Below are 27,066 nucleotides of genomic sequence, written 5' to 3'. Positions count from 1 at the left end.
GTACCCTGCTGAAAAGACCAACTTAGACAAGTAAGAAAAAGTGTCATCAAAAATGCTGGTCTAGGCTGGTTTACACTGGTGGTGCTGGTTTTGTGCTTGTCTAGCTGGTGGACCAGCATAGCCACACTGTTCATCAGTAAAACTTAGCAGGTGAAACTGGGTGAATAATGTAGTATTGTTGGAATAAAATTGGAAAAAGCCTTGTGGGTACACCAGGACCCTACGCTGGGGACCAGCATCCAAAACACATCCTGGTCTTTTCACCAGGATATTCATACATGTTTATTTTCTCCATTAGAAACCTTTTTTAGGTATACTTACTACGCTTGCTGTCTGAGAATGGTGAAAATCGGTCCCTCTGATTCTCCTTGTTTTCCTTGCTGGCGTTCTGCTGTTTGCAAGCAACATCTAGATCATTAGCGCTGGCGTGAACTGGAGCACCAGATGCCGTCTTCTGACTGAGAATGTCAGTCTTCTTCAGGTAGGATGCCGGGGCCCAGCCCTCTTTATCTTGGTACCTGGGAAGGGGAGGGCACACCGCTCAGTCTGAGAAAATACTTTTTTCTGGGGACATTTGTGTTTTTCTGCTTTACCTGATCTTCCACCAGCCTTCCAAGTTTTTCTGAATGACCTCAACAGTCATGCCTCTCTCCAAATCAATTTCATCTTGATCACGGGCAGAGTACGGATAGATCACAGTGTACTTTTCTTCTGGAGACATGAAAAGAATGTGTTTACTTAATTAGTTAATGAATTAAATCCAACCACTACAGCCCATTTACCCCTTATGTTTTCTTTTTGTTTTGAAATTTATATAAAGCTTCTATATAACAATGTATTTCTGAATACAATTATTTATATGCTTACAACAGTGTTCTCAGTGGAAAACATGCAGTTGCAATTCTATTTGACAGTAAATGGCTATCTGTCATCTGCATGTCCTTTCTATTTCTGAACAGCAGATGAAGATTGGGGGTTGGGGGGATCTGGTCAGAGACTCAACAAGGTAATGACAACAATAAGTACATCATCTTCTGTGAAAAGTGATTATTTTACATGCTCATACAAAATCACAATCTAAACACAATACATGACACCACTAGGTTTGATTGTTTAAATGCATATTATCTCTATTCGTAGAAGTTCAATGACGGGTGCAAAGTTGAAATATTATCTGATTCCTCCATCTTTTTTTTTTTTAAAGTAAATCCAATACTTGTTTCATAACCTTGATGTCATTCACTGCCTGAGATGTTGTTGTTCTGCGCATTGCAGAATGACCTTCAACCACGTAGCATTCATCCCTAAAACATTTTGAATGTAACAGAGTTGACACAAACCATTTTAAGAGAGAAATTGAATATGTCTTAAACTGATTCAAATCCAAATACAGGTGCTTTTAAGCAAAAACATTCTTCCTGACATTCAAAAATGAGAAGATGACCTGATGCTGAAAACCGTCATACACAAGACTTGTTTAAAATGGAAAGACAGTGTTCTAAAAGAGGAAAATGATGAACAACTTCTCTTGAACAAACCACCGAAAAAATGTCAAAAGTAAAGCTCAATCGACTGCATTTGGGGCAAAATGTTGATTACCACAAAAATTGACTCTTCCCTCTTTTCTTTAAAAAAGGCACTTAAAGTGATTGTCTGAAATCACTTGCTAACCTTTTCTGTGTAAAGTTATATCCAATTTTACAACTTTGTTGCCAAGACAACGTAATGCCGTAAACCCAGAAATCACGCAAAAACAATCTAAACAAATTTACCGCTCATATAATAGAGTTTTAACAGAATTAATCTAAGTGGTTTTATAAAATTATAAGCTTCACATTTGTCATTTAAACCCTCCAAAAATTGTCCCCATTCACTTACGTTGTAAGTGCCTCACTATAACACAGATTGTTGCTTTTAATAGAAAAGGAGGGATGTTGAAATAATTTTTTGTGGTAGTCTGGGTTATTGGGCATTACTAAGCAGGTACATACTGGCCCAAATCCAAAGAGCCTAATCCTTAAGGCAGTCCTCACACCGGACGAGAAGCGCCACGTTGCAGCTAGATGGCAGCACAGGTATCAGACACAGGGCACATTGATGTGGTTCAGGTGACAGGTAGTAAACAAAAGTTACCAATGTTTTTCCCTTCTTCAAGAATGAACAACGCTAAAGTAAATAATCTATGTTCTTTGATAATGATTTGGTCGAATGCAATGGAAAATATGCGCGTTGCGCTATGTGGCGTGGCAGAAATTTGAGCAGCCTCCGGAGTCGTAGCTGGGCGCCGCCAACAGACGGCGAGCGGCAGTGTGCATACCTTCACTGAAAACAGTTGTTTCAAATTTTAGAACTCGTCATGTCATCCGCCAGATGTGTCCAGTGTGTGACCCCCTTTAGTCTGTAGGATATTATGTTTTTCAGTTATAGTTCGGGTTGCTCATTAGGGTTATTATAAAGTGTTACCAAGTGGAGTCACTATAAATAAACTTGAACTGTTCTTCAAACACGTTCAGAATCGCATCGTTGCCCGGTATGTGGAGCGAATAAAATTTATGCATAGAACAGATTGTTGGTGACGCTCTCTATTCTGCTCATACCTTTTCTGATGAATGTTTAAATTGTGATTATGTTTGACTGTTAATATTTACATGATTTTATGACAAAACATGCATCATTCAACACTACTTACGGGGTTCAGAAGAGCAAAGTTCTTGGGGAAAAAAGCCTTTTACAAAGGGCAATTTTTGTAAACAAGACGTGAGGTAAAAAAAGTAATTGTACAAAACACACAAGCCATTTATTTACACAATGTTCCTGTTCAGTGATTCATGCTATGTTCAGTTCCACAAGACATGCATGTTGCCCACACCACATGCATACAGTAGGTCACACATGCAGATGTTGGAGAAATTATCATCACAAACAGAGTGATAAAGTGGTGTGCTCTCCACCTCGCCCAAAGCCTGTGCTGAACAGATCCCCTAAAGTACGCCGGCGACCAACATGGCTCGGCAGTGACCAGAACCTCCGGCACACTCCAGCAGAGAGCAAGCACACACATGAGAGAACCTTGATTTCACCTCTATTTTCACTGGATATGCTGGGTATGCAAACATCTAATATTTGCCATGTAGTGCAGAACTGAAGTTACATTTCCGTCACACATCACTAGCAAAGACATTTTGCCAAAGTAAAAGAGAGACCTCAAGAGTGTGTACACAGTTAAAGGGATAGTTCAGTTTTTCTTCTGTGGAATACACGAGATGTTGGGCAGAAAGTTAGCTTCAGCCACTCTTCAATTGCATTGAATGGACAAAAGATGTCATAAAAGTGAATCAAACTAACATCGTGTTTGAGCTCCACAGAAGAAAGAAAGACATACAGGTTTGGCACAACATAATGGTGAGTAAATAATGGCTCTATTCAATTTCGGGGGAACTGTCCCTTTTGAATATCTCTTTATGCATTGGCTTTTTGAATCATTGCCATTGTAGGCGTAAATACATTTGAGAGAACTTTTCTCCAAAATAAACTTCCTTTAAAAGGTGAATTTCTGTGCCACTAGCAGCACCAAATGGAATTGCCAGACGATTTGTACATTTTCAGTACATTTCTTATAATTTATCTTATCTGTTCATATTAAACAGGAAAAAGAGAAGGAGAAAGTATTCTGACGTTCAAAAAAATGACTCATTTCACCTATAAGGGAGACAAGTTTTATTCGGTGCTCAAATACATTAGATTGGTCTGTGATGAGAAAGGTTTGATGAAAAGCTCTTTACCTCCTCCTTCTGGCAGTAAGAAATCATCAGGGTCATCCTGAGCTTCCAGACATGTGGCCGGTACCCAACCCTGAGCTTCCTCTGAACTAACAAACCACCAACCTGTAGAGAAAATCCAAAGACTCATGACACCCAGAATAAACCAAAAGGAATCGAGTCTATGGTTACTCAAGTCTGCGAAAATTCAGAATTTGAAAATGGGCTTCTTGTGTGAAGTTGAATTGGAATGACAGAAAGAGAAATTTACTGAATTGCAGTTTCAATAGTCCAAAAAAAGGTTTGGGGGCAAAACATAAAAACATCATTAATTTTGACAAATTATTAGGGCATTGATACATTTTTTTTTAATCAAATTAATTACATGATGTACCGAATATTTAATCTAATTAACTGCATTATCTATGTATATCTAGCCTACTGCAAAAGGCCCCCAAATAAAGGTAATTTGGAAAATATACTTTTTTTCTCCCCAATTTGGAATGCCCAATTCCCAATGTGCTCTAAGCCCTCGTGGTGGCGTAGTGACTCGCCTCAATCCGGGTGGCGGAGGATGAATCTCAGTTACCTCCGCGTCTGAGACCATCAATCCACGCATCTTATCACGTGGCTTGATGAGCCCGCTACCGCGGAGACCTAGCACATGTGGAGGCTTCACGCTATTCTCCGCGGCATCCACGGCCACCCCCACCCCCCCCCCCCCCCCCCCACTGAGAGCGAGAACCACATTATAGCGACCATGTGGAGGTTACCCCGTGTGACTCTACCCTCCCTAGCAACCGGGACAATTTGGTTGCTTAGAAGACCTGACTGGAGTCACTCAGCACGCCCTGGATTCGAACTCGCGACTCCAGAGGTGGTAGTCAGTGTCAGGAATATAATTAATTATAAATATATTATAGAATAAATATTATAATTCAGATATTTCAAATATATTATATCCAGGCACGTACAGAAGGGGTGGCTCTAGAGGGCTTGAGCCCCTCTCCTTTTGCTGAGGTGCCCCTCCAACGGAGCAGTGGCATAGCAAATGCCACCCAAAAAGAAAGCTTTCACACCCAAATGAAATTACCTTTTTTATGCTTAATAATAGTATGTAGGTGTGTAAAAATGCATCAATATTCTGCTGTACCTTTGATGCATTGATTGCGAAATGTAATAATTAGTGCTGTCAGCGTTAACGCATTAACACGTGATTAATTTCAAATGTTTAACGCGTAAATTTTTCTTAATCGCGATTAAGGCATTTACCGATTTGACATTAGATTCTGACATTTTATTCAGCTCCATGTGAGTTGTAAACACTGCTAGAGGGCGGGGCCTTTGCAATGTGTTTAGTGGGGACATTACACACATACACACTAAAAACAAACACACAACAGCGAGTACGTGCCAATGATCAAGTGCTGAAGGGACTTCGTGGGACTTCACTGAAGTCCTTCATGCGTCTTTTGTAAGTCAGCATTTTACCACATAAGCATGTCAATTCTTTTTCTCCCTGTTGACACATATAATTTCAACTTTGTACCCATTGCCGCTGAGCTTTTGAAGTGTCAGCTAATGGACACTGGACAGTTTGGATGAATTATTTTAATATTGGAAGTGCCAGCGCTAAAAGCAGAACAAGACGCACTTTTCATATGGAGTTCAATGCAGCGCTGGATGTCCTGACACAAATCATGTGCATTCCATATCTAAACAGAAAAGACAGCCTGCCGACTGATTAATATTAAATGAAGGTTTAATGCGCATTGCAATGAATACTAGTTCTTACAATCAGTCAACATACCATTTAGACTTTGGGAAGTGTTAAATGTTACTCGAATTGGAGCTATTTTATTGCATTTCTATCTTTATACTGTGGAGTTTGGAAAATGTAATAAAGAATTTTGACAGGAAATAAGTAGTAGTATTTTACTACTTTTAAAATCTGAGATTAATCGCAATTAACTATGAAAAATTATGAGATTAACTGCGATTAAAAATTGTAATCTACTGCCAACCCTATTAATAATAAATTATAATGACTATAATAATACCCAATGTGTTAAAGAGTCTGTCTCAGATCACACGCTTACTCTCGCAACAGACTGATGAAAATAAACGCACTTTAAATTAAAAAAGTTTAGTTCGGATTTCTGCCTCATTGTTCATAATTGTACGTGTATATATAAGCAAAGTAAGTTAATTGTTGTTCTTTTCCTACCAAATTGTGATGCATTATGCATATTGTGGAAATTTGGAGAAGACAATTGAAAGGTAGGCGACACTGCGCCTTGACTCACGATCATTATTTGTCCTTAACGTGTTACACGCCATAAAGTTTTTAATTCTGCGAGTCTGCTTGGTTAAAAATCAGACTCATCTGCCTGTATAGATGACAGATTTAATTTATATTTCAATTATTGGTTCAGTAAATGATATGCAAATCTATTCAAATAATTGGTCATTTACTTACCGTTTGTGAGTTTGCATGATGTTATCCTTTATTCATATTGGCACAATAATTACCGTGACAACATTCTTATTTTTCTTTTTTGTTATTTTATTGCAAACCTCACTGTACTCCACACAAAAATGGTTCAGAAAAGATTTTGAATCTTCTTACAGTTGTGCATTCTTCTGTTCAACACAATGCATCATGCATTTATTTCTTAGCCACAATTAAGTTTGTGAACCAGTGAATGTAACCTACATTTTGGTGTCAATTTTCCTGTATAGTGCAAATCCTCCTGCCGTTTCTTTAGCATATTTTGGAAAATACTTATGAATACAAAACAATCAAATAAAATTTTATGACTAGTTATTAAGCTTGATATATTGATACATTAACAGGCCGACGTACTTGAACTTTAAAAAACGCGTCTTGAGATGCATTCTGTTGTGCTTGGTACAGCTGTTATTGAGCACAAAAGTGCATCTGTGGAAAGCCGTGCAGCTTGTTTGTTTGATGAGGCATGTTGCCTGTACAGCTAGATAGTGCTGACTGCCCCCAACTGCTTCAAGGTGGTACATCAAGCATGAGTTGCTCCGATGGAAGGAACATTCCTTATAGCCCTTATTCACAATAGCGCCATCTTTGATTTTTGAGATAAATTAATGACTTACCGTCTCTTCAATATTTGCCCTGTATAAAGCTCCTAGATTACATCTAATTTTCCACAACTCATGTAGTCAGGAGTTTTTATTCTACTGAAATTTCTTGGAAAGATTTTTTTTCCCAATGTTTCATAAGCGGAACGATCCAAAAACACTTTAAACAACTGTACAACCCACTGAAGAGATGGCGCTGCTGTGAATAAGGTCTTAAAGCACAGGTCGGGGGCATGATTCATCGCCTACATTTTTCATACAATTATTTGCACAAACATGTTAAATCGACGGCCCTACTACAATATAAATTATATTTAACTTCAAATGTTCTGTATGTGTCATTCTAAACATTTGTGACCAAAATTTAGTTTGAAATTTGAAGGGTCTACGAAGAGTTATTGATGCCTTTTTCACAGAGTTGTCAACTCACTGCAAAACAATAATTTTCTTAATATTTTTTTGTTGTTTTCCAGTAAAAAATATCTTAACATTCTTAAAACAAGATATATTTACTTGGCAAGCAATATGGCATAAGATATTAAGTCATGTTTACAGAGAACTTGTGAAATAAGAAAAAATAAATAAAAAAATTCACCCAATGGGGTAAGAAATATAAAACATGTTTAGATATTTTTACTGGAAACTAAATCAATATTTTTTTAAATTAAATTGATCTTTTAACATATATGAGGTCATTGTACTATAAAAACATACTGTAAGTTTCAAAACTTTCTCCTCACTGCAAAAGGAGCATTTGCTGAAACCATGCTGCGACTCGGTCTCGACATTGTGATGTCACTCTGTGGTAGACATTTCAATCTGACCGTCTCCACAACACATCAACACCTACTTCACCTTATCACTTCCATAGCCCCACCCAGTAGCGGTGAACAGTGAGATGGCAAGGAGAGAGCCAATCAGAACAGTGGGCATTTACTGTCAAGTCTTAAAGGAGAAGAAGCACCAAAACCAAGCGTATCTGACAGAGGGTCAGAATGAGGGTGGAAAATGATCATGTTTTACAAATATGACACTTTGTTTTTTTGCGCAAAAAAACTTTACTAATATTATAAATGAACCTCAAGGAACACATTAAAATAATAATAAAAAAAGACGTCATGACCCCTTTAAAAAAATTTTTTTTTTTTCTTCAGTATTTAAAAGTACAGATTGCAATAAATCAAATAAAAAAAAATAAATAAAAAAAAAAAAAGGGAAAAAAAGCAGTTATTCTTGGTTTATCATTCCCTTTCTTCACAACCGCATGCTAGATAAACATAGAAAATGTATTGTTTGCAATTTCCTATTGGGTCTTATTAAGAACTGAGGAAAATTGCACTCTGTAGAGTCACACTGATTACAACTGGGACCAAGAGTGCAGCACATACACTGTTTTCATTTTTATTTATTATTATTATTGGTTTAGAAAAGGCATGTACTGTAGTTTGTTACATTGGGCTATCCAAGGAGTAAAATATATTTCTTCACTTAGCTGGTAAAAATTGGGATAGGTTATTAATATAATCTAATGTTTCTGGAAATACTCCATATATTGTGTGTATGATGTTTCTGGGTAATTTATACAGAATGTTTTGTTTTTTTTAATTAAATAAATAAATGCATTATGAAAAACTACACTTGCAGCAGAATTTCTTTGGATTCCATTTAAATTCTGATTACCTCAATTCAAATTCAGGAATTTAATTGGAATTTTAAAGGCACTCTCAATGGTCCTAAATGGCACATCTCTGATGAATACAGCCTAAATAAACAAAGGATCATACCAGACTCATTCTTCTCGATGACCTCCACCACCTGCCCCACGTACAGGCTGACCTCAGAGCTCTCCTGCTTCTCATAGTCTGTGACGGCCACATACTGATCCAACAGCAGCGGGTCGGCCGAGGACGAGTCTCCTCCTAAAGGGACAGAGTGGACAGGTATCGACAACTCTCCTGATGTCCCATCACCACCACCACCACAAGAGAAGAAAGAAGCAAACGTGTTTGGAAAAGATCAAAGCAGGAAAACAAGCCAAGACTGGAGTTTTAGTGCAGGGAAGCGAACCCACACCAAATCAACAACACCGCTACCGCAAATATGGATTTTTGGGGGGCTTTCTAGACTAAAACACTTTTGTTTATTCTACAAAGCACATTTACTAGAACCTAAACAGTATTATGTATGACATAAACAGCACCAGCACAGCACGATAAGATTAATTCAATGATCTGTATTAAAACATTGAAGCAGTCACTGATTGTGTACAAGACAAATTTATTTGCTTGTGTCTGTGAATGATTTCATGAGGTTATCTAAAAACATATCTATGTACATTTCAAATACATTTTGGCAGAGATAATTACAAGTACATCATAACTGGAATATTTCCGCCAAAATGAAAACTCTGTCATCATTTACTCACATGTTGTTCTAAACCTATATAACTTTTCCACTGAACAAAAACTGAGAAATATAGCAAAATGTGGACCCTGCTCACAGTGAACAAGGGCGGTCAAGCTTCAAAAATGACAAAACGCACCATAAAGTATCCTAAATTTAGTCAGTGTGACTCACGCACTAAATTCCAAGTCCTGTTGTGACTTTATTCCCAAGGAGAAAATTCACACAGGTCTAGAATGACATAAGAGTGATTAAGTGACAGAATCTTCATTTTTGGGTGAACTATCCCTTTAATGAATAGCATCTTGTTTACTATCACCTTCTTTTAAAAACACTGATGAAATCATTCACAGTTGAAGTGCTTATTTCTAACGAATTCAACTAAAAAGACACAGTTACAACTCTGAAAGACTTATTACGTTAGACAAATGATGATAAAGTTTTTAGAGCCCCGATGTAAACGTTTTAATCACATGGTTGAGGAGAGCACAACTAAGGCCAGAAACATACTTTCCGAAAGTACCCGTATGCAGATGCGAGCGCTTGGCCAACACTTTGCCAACGCACGGTCCGATTAAACATACATAACGTGCATTCTTGCGTTACTGTGGTGGGAACAAACCTCAGTCCTCAAGGGGGCAATAGAGTTATCTTCAAATGTCTGTGCCACTAAATTGTTTGTATTCCGGTAATTTGCTGTAAATATATTGACTTTAACTTACTTGCTCAGAAATATTCTCTTTAAACTGTTGCTTTGCCATGACAGTAGTTGGCTTGAAAAAGAAAACACCATAAAAGCGGACAGTTCACACTAAAATCTGTTATAGCTCCCCTTGTGGCAATGTTGAGAATGCAACATGTTGCGTTGTGTTATGAACTTCGGTCCGACACATTTTTGGAACACAAAAACGTACAAAATCGTGCTTGTGTAGCCAAAAGCGTCTGTGTTTTTTGGACATTAAAAATTACTCAGAGTAACAAATGAACCTCTGATGCACTTAAACATGAAGTAATAAAGCTATATATCCAACACACTCTCACGGCGAAATCGTAAGGATTCGTATGACTTTTCTAAATTTTGCTAATTCGTATGATATCGTGCGACTGCACTCGTTTGAATTCATACGACTTTCACTACAGCCAATGAAGTCGCTGGACATTGTTTTCATATAATACGTGACAGTTACTTCTGTCACACACAACAGCTCCCTATCCTGTTTACACACTACTGATTGGTTAAGTTTAGGTTTGGGTAAGGGCATAATATTAATAAGAGTGTCCTTAAAACCTCGTGCGCGGAACTCGCGCTTACTTCCGTATTACACATCCAGGAATTTTCACGTGATGAAGTCGTACGAGTTTATGCTAACGAAATCGTGCGAGATCATACAAAATAGCCAATTTGTAAATTATGTACGAATTTCCATGAGATCGTGTTGTATACATCAATTACAACAGTAGTCTCTGAATTTCTCCCTAAAACTGTTTGCCAACTATTTGGGGAAAGAAAAATAAATTCGTTTTCCCATTGAATTTAGAATTATATTTCTTACTCCAATATATTTTAATACATCTGTTTGATTATATTTAAGACGCATAAAACTTGTAACATATCTGTCTTTTCAATCCTGTTTAAAATGCATTTACAGATATCAATAAATAATTTCTGACTAGTTGAAATTCCAAATAGAAATATCAGCAATGTAATCGTACTAGTAAAAATGCAAATTTTTTATATTAGGAATCAAGTGAATTATTAGTGAAAATGCTCATTTTTGATAACTGTAAATGTATTTGACCATGTTAGATTTCATATTTCAGATATCAATAAATGGTCATTTAAATGGAATGGTAATGAAATATCTTAAACGACTTTCTTACTACTTACAATCACATTAAAGATCTCTGAAATTTAAACTGCCACTAGTAAAACCCAAATCACAGCTATAAAAAGTTAGCATTTAAAGAAGTACATAGCTGATGTATTTGACATTTTGACTAGTAAGAAAGAAATGAAAGATTTCTGTAATTGTGCTTTAAACAGAAGTGAATGACAGATCATTGTGAAATTCTAATAGTGAAAATGCTTGTGTTTTTTACTAGTTGAAATCCCTTTTTTTTTTTTTTTTTAAACAAGTATGGGCATATCTGTGAGTTACGACAATTTTTTATATATGAAGAATTAACATTTTCAATTGTGCAAACCTAATTAGCATATTCACTAGTAATTTCATTGCTGATATCAAGAATGAGCATTTTAACAAGAGAAAACTGAATTGTAAATATAATTTATATCTTTATATAACATGATTAAATGTCGAAAGGGCTTGTCGTACACTGTTGCGTTGATGCAACTGCACTATTACAATAAATTAACCCTATGATTATTATCAGTACAAATACATACTAATGTAAAGATATTCTGAACTAACAATCTGCTAAATAGTCCTCCCGTAAACCACCACCACACTGCCATGCACACCACACAGGAAGAGAGCACGAAGCATTGCCCTTGCCCACTTAGGGAACGCACTTCAATGGCTCAAACACAAAGAGCATGGCTAAGCAAGTATCTGTTACTACCTCTCTTTAGGAAAGAAGTTGCTCGCTCCACAATGCCTGAGGAGGGAACATGAATGAGAGCACGAGTGAAGAGGTGGAGGTGGAAAAGGTAACAAAGGAATGAAAAGTAAACATGAAAGGGTGCAAGGTGTACACAGGTTTTCTAGGACGATATCGTACCTCAAATGAAAAAATTTACTTAGTACACTAAATGAGTTTATGAAGCGCCTGGCCACCAGAGGGCGCTCTAACCACAGAAAAAGTGAATTACAACTATGAAAAAAGTTCTGAAATTATTTGCTCACCCTCCTGTTGTTCCAAACCCATATGAGCCTCAGTTACCATTCACTTTCATTGCATCTTTATTTTTCTATTAAATGAAAGTGACAGGTGACTGAGGTGACAAATGAAAAAGTCTTACAGGTTTGGAATAACACGAGGGGGTTAACTATTCCTTTAAATACCCTGACCAACTTACCCATTAAACTCTCAAAAAACATATTTCTTACCTGACTTCTTCTTTCCAGTTGGTTCCCTGTAAACAAAAACGTACATTTGGTATTCATATACTTTACAAGAACGATCCACATTCCATGGAAAGTGTTTGTTCATATATATATATATATATATTAGTGCATTCAGAAAGCATTCAGAACCCTTCATTTTTTTCACATTTTGTTATGTTGCAGCCTTATGCTAAAATGCTTTAAATTATTTTTTATTTCACATCAATCTGCACTCCATACCCCATAATGACAAAGCAAAAACAGATTTTTGATAACTTTGCAAATGTATTAAAAAGAAAAAACTGAAATATCACATTGACATAAGTATTCAGGCTCTTTGCTATGACACTTGAAATTTATCTCAGGCGCATCCCATTTCTCTTGCTCATCATTGAGATGTTTCTACACTTTGATTGGAGTCCACCTGTGGCAAATTCAATTGATTGGACATGATTTGGAAAGGCACACACCTGTATAAGGTATCACAGCTGAAAATGTATATCAGAGCAAAAACCAAGCCATGAGGTCAAAGGAACTCCATGCGGAGCTCAGAGACAGGATTGTGTCAAGGCACAGATCTGGAGAAGGCTACAAAAAAATTCGGCTGCATTGAAGTTTCCCAAGATCATAGTGGCCTCCATAATTCTTAAATTGAAGAAGTTTGGAACAACCAGGACATTTTAATTTAAAAATGTACAAATGTCATGTATTCCATCCCTATAGATAAGATGTCTTGAAAAATTACATATTTTATCTTTCATGTATATGTATCATGTACAGAATATACAGTTTGTAACATGTTTATTTTTTACACCCATAATTTACAAGTAATTTACTATTTACAAGTATTAACATTGACATGTAGAAGTGGTAAAACGGTACTGTCTCTTTAAGAATACTTGCAGTTCAGCAAGCGTCTGACAGAAGTGTTTTGGTTGAGCGCATTTTAATGAAAGTGGAGTTGAATGGCTTCTTTACCGCATCCGTGCTATGCATGATAATAATTCACTGATTTTATTTTTGTTGTTTTTGATCAACAACTGACTGTAAAGAACAGAAACAACCTAGTCTCACAGAATGAACATTAATATAACATCATTTCTGCAAACTGAGTTTTTAGGTGCCGTGTTCTATGTTTCGTCGCAGTTTCCTGGTGAAATTCACACTAAAGACGCTACAACAACTGTGTGTTTTATTCACTTTTACACAACTCACCAGTACAATGGATGATTATGATTTTATAAACACTTATTTTTTGCTCTGTTACAAACACACTGCTATGTTATGATATCGAAACACTTTTACTCCAGTGCATAATTTGAAAAAAACAAGCATTTTACTGCTTGTATTACAGATCCAACTATATTTATACACTTATACATGATTAGCTTGCACGGTGCATCACCTGATAGAGTGTTGGACTTTGAATTCGGAAGACTGCTGTTTGAGCCCAGCCGAACACGCTAGTTGACACATGAGATGAAAGTGTCTTAGAAGCGACATGAAAATGTGCATTTCATGTCACATTTTGCTTTTAGGACACTATTGGAGATGGTTCAAAATGGTTATAATATAGGTTCAGGTTAAAGTTTTAGGTTAGGGAGATGATTTTTACTCATTAAGATTTAAAAAAGCTTGTCTGATTATGACATCATTTCACTCGCTTTTGGCGCCCCCCGCTGGACATTTCACTGGGAAACTGCAACCAAATATGTAATGAAGCACGTTAATTTTGTTTTGCAAAAATGTTGCCATGGTCGCGTAATTTTCATGAGATCAGGCTAAACAGAAAGAGTATTAAAACAGACATTATTTAATGACAAATTGTTTGCATAGATCTCCACTTAGGACACATTCCAGGGAACAAGTCAAACCAAACAATAACTCTCAACATGCAGTGCAAGGATCACGCTGTTGAACTTCTTTGTCACTATACTACCCAATCACTGATTAGTGAAATTCGAAAAATGACCAGCCAGTGGCTAATCACAGACATTTTTAGTCACAAAGTGCAAAACCACGCATAGGCGAGTCATTTACTTGCATTGCGCAGGATTGCACACAGACAAAAGATCGATCTTGGGATTTTAAGAATCGATATCGGGATCATTCAATATTGTTAGTACAAGCCCTAGCTTGTACTGTTTAATATCTTCATGTTGATCGTTCAACCGATGAAACATTAAAAATATGTCATGCCACAAGAAATCCAGTTGACAAAAAACTCAAACACTGGTTGTAATAATGAGACACGATGTACAACATTTGAATAGAACAACCCATCGTACCTCATTTCAATTTTTTTATTGTGAAACTTTTCATATCGTGTCAACCCTGATTAAGATCTATAGAAGTTGTGGAGAAAACCACCAGTTGTCTGGATTAAGAGAGCATTGCTGAAAAGATCATCTTAACCAGCAAGAAAATCACATGCTTGTCTATGCTGGTGTACAGCCATGTTGTTCATCAGCAAAACTAAGCTGGTTAAGCTTGTCAAAAAACCTTGTTTGATACCAGGTGGTGGTGACTGCTGGTGACCATCTATGTTGTGTTTATTTTACAGCAGGGTTTGAGGTGGTTGTGGGCACCCTGCCCAAAGGCAGCTTGTACAATGCGTGAAAGCGCAGTTTACCATCATCCACAGCTCTGAAAAACAGCGATGGCCATCTTTCTTTCCTCAGTACACTCTGCACAAGTCATGCTGACAACCAGCCTGTTCACTTCTAAGATAGAATGACCATCTGTTTGTCATCTACTATATGACCCCCATAAACATTATCACATGAAACATATGCTAAAACTGAGTCCATGACTGAGGCCTACTATATAGTGCTTGCATTTTTTGGGTAGAGTCTGATAGCAGAGGGGCGGCAGGGAATATTGTAGGCCAACTGTACAGTGTATATTGTGTAGAGAGCAAAATTCAACATACTCTTTAGGGGGGTTCAGGTCTTCAGGACGAGTCTCAAAAAACACACGAACCTCCTCACACTGAGAAATGTACACTGGCAGCTGGATCAGGGCCTGAGAGAGAAATATACACAAATACTTTTGATTGTAGCATATAATAGCCTATGTCACACATTCAGGAATATGAGTCGTCAATAAGGTTTAACAATCATCAGTTCACAAACACTATGACCCCGTTTACACCTGTTATTATGATGCATTTCGGGTGATCCGTTCACAAGTGGCCAGCATCAAATACAGGTGTTAAAGAGTGAAAAACATATTATGATCGGATCACTGAAACCACACACAGAGGTAATCAAAAACGCATGTGACCACGACGCATTTGAGGTGTAAACACTAATCCGTCCTGTATGCATACCGGACAGCAACAAAGCACCATCCCTCACCTGTCAATCAACCACTGCACTAAAATAAGAGTTTAAACTTTGCCGGTTACGAAAAAGCTTTTGGAAAAAGCGAATAGATGTGCAAGCACGAGAACTCCACAGATCTTTTTCAATGTGTCTGATATCAACATGGAGGGACACAGATGAGAAGCACATACATATGAAGCTCAGCTTAATACAGGTACTCCACTAAAATAATGGATAATTCTGCCCAAAATGTTGCGTTTGTGCTTAGACTGAATTTCAACTGCAACTGCAAAAAACAGCGAGCTAGTTTTATTTGCGCTTTTGTTGTCTCTTATGAGTTTTTGTGGTTTATTATCTTGCAGTAACACACTGACATAATAAATGATGCATGTCAACATGAAATAAGAGACCCTCCCCTTGAAATCCGAACACAACATACATTTAAGCGACTAGGTGTAAACAGCGATGTGTCTCGCCTGACCACATGTGATTGGATCACCCGAGACGCATCTTAATATCAGGCCGAAATGGGGTCTATACTTGTTTTATCGCTTTCAAAAGTGAAGTGAATACATAATACATTTCATTCAAAAAACAAGCAACAAATCTGACTCATTAAAGGTCCTCAACTGGAAATACTCGTTCTGCTTAAATGGCTATTTTTATAATGTCATCAAATAAAACCCATTTCCCATGGCGTATGGGACTCATTTCCCATAAAGGGCCATTTACATTTATTGTTGTTACTTTCATGTCCCAGGGGTTGATTTTTTTTTATTAAAACAAACAGATTTCAAACAGTTTTCTTTTTGTCATATGAAGGTCTCATTAAAACTAAATTGGAAACTTTTAACCAGGCCTTTATAAATTATTTTGAGTACTTTACAAATGCCTTTTATGTCCAGATTTGACTGTTTTAGCCTTGTACCAGATCCAGACTTTCAATATTAAAGTATGAAAATCCATTATACAAATACAAATAATTACATGTTTAAAATGATGACAATCTAAACAAAGAGTGAAATAAACATAAACCAGTTCAATATTTATTGTGTGGAAATTATTTCTATCAACTTTTTCAAAATCCTATGACTGTCTTACATACAGTATGTGGCATCATTTCCAACACACCAAATAATTTTGCCTCAAATATTTTGGTGAAGTTTAAGTACTTGTTAATCGAGTCGACAACATGTGTCAGCGAAAAGCATACTTCAGATAAAAAATGAGACAAGTGATGTTTGAAGAAAATTCAAGGTAAATATCATAATTTTAATTGGGCGTCATTTTAATTTTGTGTGTGAAAAAATTGTGAAAATACCATTTAATTGTATTTAGAATACATAAATTGTTGGTTATGAAATTAGCCTTAGCAAGACAAAGTGTTGGCCATTTTATTTCAAAACTGCCATTTCAATCAGCATCATTTCCAACAAAGAAATCTATTAAAGGGGTCATGAAATGGAGAATCACGTTTTCCTTGATATTTAGACATATAACAGGTAACTGTATAATAAAACATACAGTAAATTTCACTCAAAACTTCCTCTCCAGTTTAAAAAGAGCATTTATAGTTCCCACTCTATTGAAATGTCTCATGACGTCATGAACACACAGTTTTTAAAATAAGACATTGCTCAGTTGTATTTGCATGCACCACAACATGTGTCATCACACCCTTGGCCCCGTCCACTGCCGTTCAATTCGTATCGTAAACAGAGAGGGAGAGAGACAGACCTAGTGTGACCAACTATTTCTAAAACACCAAAGGGGATCCATCTGGACTATTTTGAAGTTTTTTGTGCATATAACATGCATTACACAGACGTCTTTGACCGTTGTCATGTTTATCGCGCCGCTTTTTAAACACGCGGTGTCAAGTTACAACTCAGAATAGGAGACTCAGTTCGGCTTCATTCAGCTGCTCTGTGTCTTGCTGTTCTTGCACCCATCTGTGCTATTTTTAATTGTTGGTGTATGTAAACAAGCACTAGCTGGACTTCTTTGACCATTTGGATGTGTTTCTGGCAATCTGCACCTATGTGTGTGCGTCATGTTTCACCGTGCTATGGACTGTGTATGTGCGAATATCAGTGTGGACTGCTTGTGAACCAGTCATAATATGATTCCAGCTTTGCAAAGGAACTGTTATTGAAGGATGGTGCAGTTAAAAACACTTGGACTTGACAGCAAAATCGTAAGTAAACAGTTTAATTCATGAATATTTCAAATGTCATGACTGTTGAATAGATATGATGCTGATGTGCTTGAGTTAAGTTTAATATATTTGGATGCAATGTGTTGGATGTGTGTTATGTGTAAACCCTGAAATTTAGTTTTATAATGTTGTGGAGAGCTTGTTTATTCTCTTCCGGTTGAGTTTCAAATATGGCTGAATTTGAGGGGCTGCATGATGTTAGCCAGTCAGAACAGTGTGTGTTAACTATGAAGTTTAAAGGAGACACTGAGGCTAAAACCGAGCATTTCAGTCAGAGGGACAGAGTGGAAAATTATCATTTATTACTAAACTATGACAATTTTGGTGCAAAAGACTTTACTGACATTATCAGTGGACCTCAGGGAAGATAATAAAATAATAAAATTCATGACCCCTTTAAACAAAATACAGAATTTGAGTTGTGCTGGAAATGACACGGTGGTGAAAAGAAAAAAAAAAGACAAATTACACAAATCTTCTGTGATGCATGTACACACGCTGCTGGACATTGTTAAACAAATGAAAAAAATATTGAGACTGTAAAAATGTTTTAACAAGCCTTTTATTTCTATAAATCCACAGTGCTAAAAGAGCCCCTGAAGTAAAAGAAACAACCATATACACTGATAGATTCATTTTCAATGAGAGCTGCTGATTTGCAGCGACATAAGCGACTGTTGGCGGTGTGACAAAATTTAGCAGAGTTTAACTTTATGCATATGAGCAACAAAGTTGGAAACAAATTCTCTAAAATTTCAATGTATGGTGTAGCATTAAGATTTTTATTTTCACCGGAATTATTGGAATAGTCAAACCCGTAACTTAGAAGAAGTGTCCACAACATTTAGCCATATGGTGCATACAGTGGCTGAAATCTCAATAACCCAAATTGGCTTTCTACTTAAACAACTCCACCATGCCTTAAAAACAGTCACACATCAAATACTGTGAGCTAAATGCATCTCCTGGCTGACACTAGATGTGTTTTGATGCTGTCAATTTTAGCAAAGGCTCTTTTATTTTAATAAAGCTGAGTGCTCCTGCACTGTCCTTCACACTGTCTGTCCATATGCACTAAATTATGATGTCTGACCCGACTGGGCTTTTTAAATTCACATCTAGTTACATTTGTTCAAGGTGCCCTATCCTAACTTGGCTTTTAAATGCAAGCAACACAGAGTCTGGGACAATTTTTCACATATGGTTTGAACATGCCAATTACTTGTGCAATGCATAATTGGGCATGTTTGCTTAAATGTTTTTATGGCAAAAACATGCTTTTTTATGATTTTTTTAATTCAGTATATTTGTCTTGTTTCCTAGTAAAAATATCTAGAAATCCTTAAAACAACATACATTTACTTCAGAAGCAAAATAGTATAATATATATATTTTTTAGAGAAATCTAACAATATATGGTGAGGTTTATGCTTAAAAAAAGAACAAACTATTTGCCAGTGGTATAAGAAATATGAACTTATTTCAACGGGGAAACAAGTTCCCCAAATGCTCAACTTTTATAAAAAAATAAAATAAAATAAAAAATGTTATGGCAAAAACATGCTTGTTTCACTAAGATGAGGTAAAAGGATACATTTGCATCTGCAAAAAAATAAAAATAAAAAATAAAAAAATATATATATATATATATATATATATATATATATATATATATATTATTATTATTTATTTTTATTTTATTTTTTTTTTTGCTTATGCAATATTTTTGTCTTGTTCTCCAGTAAAATTATCTAAACATCCTAAAAATAAAATACATTTACTTGAGAAGCGAAATGGCATGGGAAATTAAGTATAGGCTAATTCTGGTATGACTTATTCTTAAAACATGAGCAAACAATTAACCAGTGGAGTATGCAAAATAAACTGTATTACAAAAAGAATACAAGATTTTTTTGAACCAATACATATTAAACATAAACCTCAATAAATTTTAGTAGATTTCTCTGAAAAAAAGGCATACTATTTTGTCATTTTGTTTTACAAGTAAATGTATCTTGTTTTAAGGATATTGAGATATTTGTACTGTAAAAAAAAAAAAATGCTCAGTAAGAGTTTGCAGTACTGTTTGAGGCTGATATATTGTGACTGGCTTGAACTTTGTCTACCTATTAGCACTGAGTTTGTTTGAAGATTGGATGGACATGGATTTTAATCATATCTGTTTCCATGGACAACACTGATGTCCACAGATTGATGTCTCTCCAGGCATATAACCTGATCTCCACTATTATTAGCATTCCCTAAAGACACTGAGTATATGGAGACCAATTACAGCAAATGGATTCTATTGGGTGCTCTTTACTGTGGGTGCATTACCTTGATTGTTTTATGCATGTCTGTGAGGGAGAGAGAGAGCGAGGCTATGTATCCTGATCTAGACAGAAGGGCATAGAAAGACTTACAGTAGGTTTGGTTTCAATCCAAATATTTTTATGTGCATTTTGAAATTGCGCATAAGAAATCCTGAATGGAAACGCTTGATATGCAAATAAACTTTCTAAATTCGCTTAAAATAAATGCGCTAGGAGGAGGTGGATTTTCTATAGCATTAGTTAAAATGCACATTAAGGTGATGGAAATGGTTTATTTCCAAAACGATGACTGGTTTTGACCATTCGTGCATGTGTTATGAGTGTGCGATAGCTTGATGTGACTAGCCCACCGAAAGGTCCGACCTTGGCACACAATTCTTTGAACATAGCGCTTGTCATTCAGAAGTGTTTAACCCGCAGCTGGTCAATAAAGTGGGTCCTCACAATCTGCCAGAACAGTTTTGAGAGCGGGCGCTTCCAGGTATGTGGAGACTGGCGGTGTGTGGGCATCGCATCTATTTCAGCCCACATTATTTCAGATATTACACTTATTCTGCTGTGTCTCGTGGATGCATTTAATAAAATGAGATACTTTCTCCAATCTTGCAAATAAAACTGTCCCCAAAGCAGGGAGAGGTCATTCAGCTGCTCCATCATGACGAGACAGATCCCACATGATAATGCGCATTACGTAGTGGATGGAAACATGCAACAATAAGTGTTTTCTTAAGTCGAATTTTTAGAAATGCACTTAAAAAATGCTAAACATTTTGGAAGGAAACCCAGCAATTGAAGACTCCAGATAAATTAGATCAAGTGAACATTTGCAAGTACCAACAAGCTAGGCTTTTACCTTTTTGTTTTTTTAAATGTAACTTTTTTTGCCCATGCAAATTTTTTAGGCACTATGCTAAGCTGTAGGTAGTTGCCTGGGCGTTACTAGGGGGTTGCTATTGTGTTTTGGGTGGTTGCTAGGGTGTTGATAAGCGGTTACTGTGGTTTTTGGGCAGTTACTAGGCAGCTGCAAGGGAATTCTGGGTGGCTATTAGGGTATTGTTAGCGTGTTCTTAGTGGATGCTATCGTATCCAGGGTGGCTGTTATGGCATTACTAGGTTGTTTACTGGCTGAAGTTGAAAGAGACCACCTATGTGGTTGCACCTGGGAAGTTGACATGTCCTGCAATGTAACATACTATAGTCCATCTAAAATTATTTTAAACAGAATTGTGCCATTGCCACTTCATTTTGACATTAAGCCATATTTTTTTAGTGTTGGAAACAGCATTTATGTTTTGGTCATACATTGAAAGAGCCATTTTCAAACCAAACTGAAACTGAAATGATTGATGGGCATCATTGGTGTTTTCCTGTGATGCTAACTTTTCCAGGGTTTTACCAATGGTGCGCATCAAGTTTGTGGACTCCTCACTGGAGGATTCGTTCAGCATTTCCCTGTTGTGCTTCCCCTGAGGCCTTGGAGTAGTTGACTGTATGAAGGTACTTGGCAAAGGCTCCTCTCTCAGTGCTGTGGACTCTGCTCCACAGATGGTGGATTCAGCTAGGGGAGTACTGGGCCGTGGCCAAAAAGGAAATCTTACCTGATATGACAAGTCTGTTTTCGATCTCAAGCCAGAGTTCAGCTTTCACCACACGGTTGACATAACTTTTTTCCCGTAATGTCATACAGAGCTGGCCTCTCCTGGATCATGCTGATTAATTTGCCTTCACTTGCCTCGTTCCAGACAGCCATGTCATTTGAAAATATTCGCGTATTGGAACGAGAAATGCGAAGAAATGAGAAGAGCGTTCTGTGTGTTCCCTCTTGACTTCGTCGTTTGCTTGCTTCATCACTTTCGTTTTTCTTCTCGTGCACTGGTTCGCTAAGCTGAACAGCCAATCAGAATGATCCGACTCACCGACGAGCTCCGCCACTGATTCAACATGCTCAATCGGCTGAAAAAAAGCCGACGGGGACCGACTTCAGCCAACGGTGCGGAACACACCGCAAAAACTAGCCCGACAGACGCTCACCAACGGCCCGACATTGGCCGACGGCCGACCGTCGGCTTGGTGTGTCAGGGCCTTAATGGACTTAATGGCTGTCAGTGTGAACGCCCCTTTAACTGAATTAATCTAAATGAATGGGGGTGAAAGGTCAGAGATGCTGGGAAGAAATCAATTTTGTCTTTTTTGTGTGTGAATGGAAACCCATAGTTTCCCGGAGGTTATCTTAGTTTAACAACAACATTACATCAACAATAGATTCAGAATAAAAAATAAAAAAAACTGTTAACATGAATCTTGCTTTTTATTAAGAGGGTGTTAGGAAACTTAAGGGTGGGCTCTTCTGACATGGGACAGTAAGCAACCACTCAGAACACCTTATCAACCACATACGTGGTCTCTTTTGAATTCAGCCAATAAACAACCACACAGTAATGCCCTTACAACAACCTAGCAATGTCCTAGCAACCTCTCTGAACACCCTAGCAACTGCCAACTGCCCAAACACCACAGCAACCACTTAGCAACACCCTAGCAACCGTCCAGAACACCACAGCAACCGCCTAGAAATGCCCCTAGCAACCACCTAACACCCAAGCAACTGTATAGAATTGCACTTAAAACACCAAGAACACCTTAGCAACATTACAAGTGGTAATTACATCTCTTTTGACTTGTACCAGTAAGGTACCACTTAGAAACAACTCAGAAACACCCTAGCGACCACCCAGTAAACCACCTAATGCCCTATTAACCACTTAGAACACCCAATCAACTGCATAGCAATGCACTAAAAAACACTCAGAACACCCTAGCAACCACATAGGTGGTCTCTTTTGCATACAGACAGTAAGCAACCACTTTACACCCTAACAACCACCCTGGATGCCCTAACAACCACCTAGAACACCCAAGCAACTGCATAGCAACTAGGGCTGCAACAAACGATTATTTTGATAACTGACTAATCTAACGATTATTATAACGATTATTCAACTCTTCGGTCGATTATTGCAACGATTAATCATTAGCTCTTAACCGACTATACAGCTTGTGCCCGACTTAAAAGGTTGTATTAAATGTGCCTACTAACATTAAAGAGGACAAAATCATCTTTTAAAAATACCTCTAAATGACAATCACTGAATTAAAAGTTGAATTCAGTAAAAAAAATTCACTGCAAAAAAATCCTATTGTAATCAAGTGTTTTTGTCTTGTTTTCCTTTTAAAATATCTAAAAATCCTTAACAAGATACATTTCCTTGAGAAGCAACATTTAGATATTTAGACTTGCTTTCAGAGAATGTATCTTGAATATAAGTGTATTTTCTATATAAGTGTGTTTGTTCACTTGTTCATATTTATGCAAGTGCAGTAAAGAAAAAAAATATACTCATATACAAGATATAATCTCTAAAAGCAAGTCTATATATATATATCTTATATTTTGCTTCTCAGGTAACTGTATCTTGTTTTATGTAGGCTATTATTAGATATTTTTAAATATTGTATTCAACATTATCCAATAACAATTTTTTCTTCTGAGTATAGCTCTTAATGTAAATGTATGTTGTTTTAAAGGAGTTTTAGATATTATTTTTGGAAAACAAGCCAAAAAAGACTGATCAAAAACGTATTTTGCTGCAGTGTATAATGGGCTAAGACTACACTCTCTCACCTTTAAGTTCACTTCGATCCATTTGTAACTCACAAAAACAAACTCTCTCTTCTTAATAGAGCTGCATATCGTATATTATGATTCAATACGTCACAAGCCATCACGTTATAATCTAGCTGTAGCAAGCGCACACGTGCTAGAGTGTGCATCAGCCGGGTGCAGTTTCAATCTCTCCCCCTTCACGTGACTCATAGAAGCGGCGCTGACCACACCGAGAAATGTCATTTTCAGAGTTTGTTTTTGACCCACTTCCTTATTATTTGAAGTTTTATAAAGGATGCATTAAAGATACAATGCCAGGTTGTTTTATTTTAGACGCTCTGACATGCAGGTTTTAATTAAGTGGAATACTAGATCCGGCTCTGCTTTATTTCACGATGAGAGTGCTTCTGTATTTACTTATTTTGTATTTTTGCATTATAATTCCCTCATATTTTGCGATCTACATCACCTGAAGCTGTTTGGAAAGTTTAGCGTGCATCTGGACATGTGTTTTCTTCCTCTCCTCAGTGAGGTGAGAGCTGTGGTGCTCCTCTCACGCGACATCATTAGAGTTTAATGTGATCTCGTGTTACATTAAAAGAGATCAAACGACTATTCGACAATGAAAATTTCTGTTGACAATTTTTCATCTTTTTTCATATTAATCATTTCAGCCCTAATAGCAACACGCTAAAAAAACACTCAGAACAGCCTAGCAACCACATACGTGGTCTCTTTTGAATTCAGCCAATAAGCAACCACACTAATGCCTTTGCAACAAACTAGCAATGTTCTAGCAACCTCTCAGAACACCCTAGTAACTGCCAACTGCCCAAACACCACAGCAACCACTTAGCAACACCCTAGCAACCACCCAGAACACCACAGTAACCACCTAGAAATGCCCCTGCATAGCAACGCACTAAAAAACTCTCAAAACACCCCAGCAACCACATAGGCGGTCTCATTTGACTTCCGCCAGTAAGCAACCATTCAGCGGCCTAAAAAACACCCAGGATACCCTAGCAATCACCCTGAACAACCTAGCAATGCCCAAGCAATCATCCTGAATACCCTAGCAACCACCAAAACACCACAGTAACTGCTTAGCAACCACTTAGAAACCACCCAGAACACACGAGCAACCACCCAGCAAGCAACTGCATAGAAATGTACTAAAAACCACTTAGAACACCTTAGCAACCACAAAGGTGGTCTCTTTTGACATTGGCCAGTAAGCTACCATTTCATGGCCTAACAACCATCGAGGATGCCCTAACAACCACCAAATTTGATTCTTCCAAAGTATGAACAAAGCATAAAATCTAATGTTTTCTACACTAAAAATTATGGTTAAAGTCAACATGAAATGGCAATGGCACAATTCTGTTTAAAATCAGTTTTGATATAGTATGGTATGTTACATTGCAAGACATGTCAACTTCCCAGAAATATTATTTTATACAGTTTATCCACACCCATCCATCCAATGCTTTTGCAGTTCATAAATGACAGCAGTACTTTACCAACTGATGATGAAATAGATTTGTTTAAAGTACATGTGTGGGAAGTGTTATGAGTGATGTATGAAGTTTCTGGAACTTAATTATTCGTGCAAAGATTTTAATTCTTATTTCTGGAGAACATTACATTCAAGAGAGGTACAATCCTTCTCCAAACAGTAACGGTTCATGACTGCACACACAGCCACCTTGAAAATAAAGAAACTGTTTCCTTTAGAAACAGTCCTTTAAAAAGCCATGACGTGCTGACGAAGGCTACCTAAGCACAGCTCAAACCTCTGCCCTGCAGCACACATTACACTGCCAAATGTGAATTCCTGTAATTTTCCCCTCTTAACCCTTCCACCACAAGCACAGCGATTACTCAAGATGGGGCAGTCTTCCATGTAACAGTGTTTCAAGTCACAAAAGCAGTTTTTTTTGTACAAATTCCTACTTAAATGAGAAATTATGAATCGATAGCTCATCCCTCTGGAGTTATTCATGGTTGTTGCATAACACCTGGAAAAATCTCAAGTTTTTAGAAAGGAGAGTTTGTTTGAATTGTTTATTTGTAAGTTTACTGGATAGTACGTCACTGAAAGACATCAATCAATATACAGTGGGCATAACATACAAGTTAGCAAAGACCACACAGAGGAAGACACGAGGCCAGCTTTTAGTCATTTTTCAAGACTCCTCCGCTATATTCCAAATCTTCTGAAGTCACATGATAGCTTTGTGTATAGAACAGGCTGATAATTATGTTGTTAGTTAACTAAAATGTTCCCCAGCCCCACAGCTCTTATCTGGGTAGCTCATTGGAGGACAGGGAGGTAATTTATTTTCTGAAATAGTTGTGTTCCCTCGCAATACTGCAGGAATTTTCAACAGTTTTACTACAGTAATCATATTTTTATGGTAAAACCATAACACACAGGAAAACAGAAACTATGGTAATAAAAAATCTTACACGATGGCTAAAGCTATTGCAAGGGAATGCAAATTAATTGAGGAAACACAAAATTTCTAGCAAGGGAACACAAACCTATTTTGAGGGAACGAAAAACCTATTGTGAGGGAATGCAAACTAATTGCGAAGAAATGCAAACCATTACGAGGCAACACAAAAACTCCAGCGAGGGAATGCAAAACTTGTGATGAACACAAATAATTGCGAAGGAAAGCTAAACTTATAACGAGGGAATGCAAAAACTATTGCAAGGGAATGTAAAATGTATAGTGAGGGAATGCAAGTGAATGCTAAATTTATAGAAAGGGAATGCAAACTATTGCAAGGGAACACAAAACTTTTTGTGATGGAATGCAAACTATTGCGAAGGAACCATTGAGAGGGAACACAAAAATTATTGCAAGGGAATGAAAAACGTATAGTGAGGGAATGCTAAACGTACTGTTGGAGAACGCAAGCTATTGTGAAGGAACAAAAAATGTATTGTAATGGAACACAAACCATTGTGAGGGAACACAAAAACTATTGCGAGGGAACGCAAACCATTACAAGGGAACACAAACTATTACGATGGAACACAAATTTTTTTGCAAAGGAACGTAAAACGCATAGTGAGGGAATACGAAGGAATGCAAACCATTGGGAGGGAACACAAAAACTAATGTGAGGAAATGTAAAACAAATAGTGAGGGAATGCGAGGGAAAAC

At 37.1% G+C, this 27,066-nt stretch overlaps 1 protein-coding gene across 2 annotated transcripts in view; it reads right to left on the bottom strand.

The window, feature by feature from the left end:
* LOC127430649 (SH3 and PX domain-containing protein 2B-like) overlaps positions 1-27,066 on the bottom strand; it is a 79,575-nt gene that overhangs the window by 4,878 nt on the left and 47,631 nt on the right. The window contains exons 5-11 of one of the 2 annotated variants that reach the window (XM_051680574.1): positions 15,276-15,367; positions 12,347-12,372; positions 8,657-8,791; positions 3,784-3,884; positions 2,952-3,039; positions 594-711; positions 322-518 (exon numbers count right to left, since the gene is read on the bottom strand). In XM_051680574.1, the coding sequence (XP_051536534.1) occupies positions 322-518; positions 594-711; positions 2,952-3,039; positions 3,784-3,884; positions 8,657-8,791; positions 12,347-12,372; positions 15,276-15,367 (757 nt within the window). Of the gene's footprint in view, positions 1-321; positions 519-593; positions 712-2,951; positions 3,040-3,782; positions 3,885-8,656; positions 8,792-12,346; positions 12,373-15,275; positions 15,368-27,066 lie in introns of both variants that reach the window. The other variant, XM_051680575.1, reaches the window with a different exon arrangement.

This window comes from Myxocyprinus asiaticus, chromosome 40 (assembly GCF_019703515.2).
Source record: "Myxocyprinus asiaticus isolate MX2 ecotype Aquarium Trade chromosome 40, UBuf_Myxa_2, whole genome shotgun sequence".
Lineage (NCBI taxonomy): Eukaryota > Metazoa > Chordata > Actinopteri > Cypriniformes > Catostomidae > Myxocyprinus > Myxocyprinus asiaticus.
This window is presented reverse-complemented; position numbering and strand designations above follow the sequence as displayed.